Source organism: Grammomys surdaster, unplaced genomic scaffold (assembly GCF_004785775.1).
Source record: "Grammomys surdaster isolate TR1022 unplaced genomic scaffold, NIH_TR_1.0 310, whole genome shotgun sequence".
Classification (NCBI taxonomy): Eukaryota; Metazoa; Chordata; class Mammalia; order Rodentia; family Muridae; genus Grammomys; species Grammomys surdaster.
The window spans coordinates 1,426,526-1,429,992 of record NW_021604729.1 but is presented as its reverse complement, the minus strand read 5'-3'; the positions used below and the strand labels follow the sequence as shown (position 1 = coordinate 1,429,992).

General features: G+C 50.8%; 1 protein-coding gene across 1 annotated transcript in view; it reads right to left on the bottom strand.

Moving 5' to 3' along the window:
- Positions 1–3,467, bottom strand: part of Best1 (bestrophin 1) — a 15,730-nt gene that overhangs the window by 6,379 nt on the left and 5,884 nt on the right. The window contains exons 3-6 of the mRNA XM_028777521.1: positions 1,974–2,068; positions 1,532–1,765; positions 805–959; positions 368–445 (exon numbers count right to left, since the gene is read on the bottom strand). Coding sequence (XP_028633354.1) covers positions 368–445; positions 805–959; positions 1,532–1,765; positions 1,974–2,068 — 562 coding nt within the window. The remainder of the gene's footprint in view (positions 1–367; positions 446–804; positions 960–1,531; positions 1,766–1,973; positions 2,069–3,467) is intronic.

The following is a 3,467-nucleotide window of genomic DNA, read 5'->3' as shown; positions in this document are numbered from 1 at the left end:
CAACATATTCCTTCTCTCATCTTTTTATAAAACATAACACTCGGGCCACCAGATCCCAGGGGCTAGAAATACAGGTGTGTGCCACCATGCCCAGCTTCATGTTATGGTGAAGATCAAACCCAGGGATCCATGCACACATGGCAAGCACCACCCAAGGAGCTCTACCCCTCCATCCCAGCCATTTGTCCCTCTTTGAGACCAAGATGATAGCACTCCCCCTGTTGGCTGGACCAGGTAGGAGCACAGAATCTTCCAAGTCCAGGCCTAATTCCACAGGTGAGATTGTACTCAGTTTCTAGGGAAGGGTGCTTTCTGGATCTTCATAGCTACAGTTTACCACAGGAGAACAGTTTCCCACAGTTTTTACCTGTGTGTACACCAACGGGATACTGATCCAGTCGTAGGCATACAGCTGTCCACACTGAGTACGCAAGGTGCACACTTCCTGATGGGTGGGAAAGGAGGATGAGATGCTGACCCCCACCTGCTCCCCAGAACCCTCCCCAAAGCTCTTCCTCAGATAGAATGCAGTGGTACTAATGGAGCAGCTTTGGCTGTGTGGTCATATGCAGCTCCCTAGACTTCTCTGTGTCTCAGTGGCTTCATCTAGCAAAAAGAAGCCAGGACATCACAGGCTCACTCAGAGAGGAGACAGAAGGGATATTTGGAGAGGGGCCACCTTGGGCTGTGGAATCTTGTTGGAAATATCATACACTACCAGGACAGGCAGTGCGGGAAGACCCTCCAGCCTTCTCTTTAAGGGAAGTCACAATCCTTCCCACTGCATCCCATCTGTGGACTCACGTTCATTAGGCTCTGGAGCAGGACAGTGTCCCGGATTCGACCTCCAAGATAGGCCTTCATTGACAGATTGGCAAACCACACCCAGGGCACCCAGAATGTATTGTGTGGTAGACCCAACTTCTTCAACTTCTTATGTTCCCCAGGGGTCATAAAGCCTGCGGGGCAGAGAGGACAAGGCAACAAGTAACCCTAAAGAAGTGGCCTGCACCAGGAAACCCAGCCAGCCCAAGCCCCTAGGGCTCTTTTACTATTTTTGTTTCAACACACAAAATTACTGAGTCCCAGTTAAGTGCTCTTCTGAACTGCATGGGGCAGGAGGTGGGAGGATAGGGGGTTTTGTTAAAGCTAGAGTCAGGTCCTGGCCACATCAAGGGGAAGCTAAGGACCCATGTCAAGCCATCCAGTCAGGAAAACGAAGATCAGGACAGGCAGAAGGAAAGGAGGTAGAGCCATCAGTTCCCAAGCCTCCACTTCTTCCCTTATCCCTGAAGGGTTCTTAACCCTTTCTCAAATCCCTACCTTTTAATTTATTCTGGCTTTGCCTTACTTTGAGCAGCTGATTCTGGCCTGCCCAATTGTATCCCAAATCTGACCCCATAAGTCCCGCCCCCACCTCACCCTCCTCAAGCCCAGGGGACTCTGGCTCCATCCAGCGCTACGCCAGTCTCAGGCCCCGCCTCCGGTTAGCCTTAGCCCTGAGGCCCCGCCCACTCCACATACTGTCTACCTGCTAGCACCAGGTGCTGAAGACTGGGAAAGCGCTTGTAGACCGAGGTGCTGATGCTGCGCAGAATGAGCACTTGGCCCAGGATGGCGTAGCGGATGAGCGTGCGCCGCAGCATCCGGCCATGCTCGTCCTTGCCCTCCACGAAGCTAGACACCTGCATCATGAGGCGGTCGGGCCATGGCAAGCTCTCATACTGGTTCCACCAGCGGCTCACCACCAATGTAACATAGAAACCTGGGTAGGAAGGATGAGGTACAAGGGGGGAGAGGCCGGGCTGTGGCCAGAGACCAGTGCCCGGTGAACCCTCGGTTTCTCTGTCTTTCTGATATGTGTGGGCCAGCCTAGAAGGCCACTGGCCCACCTCACCCCACTCTCCGCCTCTGGTAGAGGTCCGCCCATTGTGTATCTAGAGCAAGGGGGTGGCCGCAAGGGGGATGCTCACCCAGAACGAAGGATATAGGGATGAGCTGAATGTAGCTGTTGCAGTACAGAGCCAGCTTCTCAAACAACAGCTGCTGATCATTCGAGAGAACCATTCTGGTGTGGGGGAGACATTGAGAGTAAGTGGCTAAGAGTGTGTCCCTGCTCCCGGCAGGGGAGGGTGAGGAGAGGGTGAGCTGGGCGTCTGGATGTTTACCCTTTCTACTCATCTGGCCCAGGGTCACTCTCTGGCTGAGGTGGGTTCTTGGAAGGGGTCACTTCTGGCATCGTGTGTGTGTGTGTGTGTGTGTGTGTGTGTGTGTGTTACTGGGAATGAAACCCAGCTCTTGCTCATGTTGGAAAAACACTTCACTACTGAGATCTATACCTAGTCCTTCACTTTTAAACAAGCCAAGGGAAAGTGGTTTGGAGCACTTGTTGCTCTTGCAGAAGACCCAGATTGAGTTCCCAACACCCACATGGCAGCTTAGAGCCATATATAAGTCCAGTTCCAGGGGGGTCTGATGCCCTCTTCTGGCCTCCTTGAGCAATACACACACACACACACACACACACACACACACACACAGAGCAATGCATACATACAGACAAAACACTCATTCATATAAAAAATAAATCTTAAAAAAATAAAAGCAGGTAGAAACAAAGAGCGTTTTGGTGGTTTGGTTTAGGTTTTTGAGACAGGATGTCCTGGAATTCACTTTGTAGACCAGACTGGCCTCAAACTCACAGGGGTCTACCTACTTCTGCCTCCTGAGTTCTGGGACTAAAGGGGTGCTCCACCAAACCTGGCTTAAGTGTTTGGTATTTTATATTTATTACATATAAATTATTACACATATATGTATGAGATAGATATAGATATATAGATACATTGATATACATGGTAGAGGGCTTGGTAGCGTAGTGGAACAGTGCTTGCCTAGCACATGTAAGTTCATAGGTTCAGTTTGTACACCACAGGTGGGAATGAATCTAGGCACAGTGTCTCTCTCTCTCTCACACACACAGAGGTAAGGGGGAGTGGGATGGCTAGGCTGAGCATGGTCTCTCTCTCTCTCTCTCTCTCTCTCTCACACACACACACACACACACACACACAGAAAGGGGGAGTGGGATGGCTAGGCTGAGCATCGAGTTTTAGGGCACTGCAGTGGCTCTTGATGGTATTCTAATAGTACTACATGTCATGTAAGATACTTCTGGGCAGACCTATTGGATGTAGGGCACCATGAATGAACCCTAGTGGCAACTATGACCTTCTAGTGACAATGGTGTGACAAGGCAAGCTCCCTGACTACAGCAGCAAACATGCCAGTGTGCATGTGTGGTTTGCTAAAGCAGAGGCTGGGATGGGCACAGATGAGAAATCTCTCTATAAGCTGCTTAATTTTGCTGCAAACAACATGCTCTTAAAAAATAACCTCTAGCCAGGCTTTAATCACAGAGGCAGAGGGGCAGAGGGGCAGAGGGGCAGAGGGGCAGAGGGGCAGAG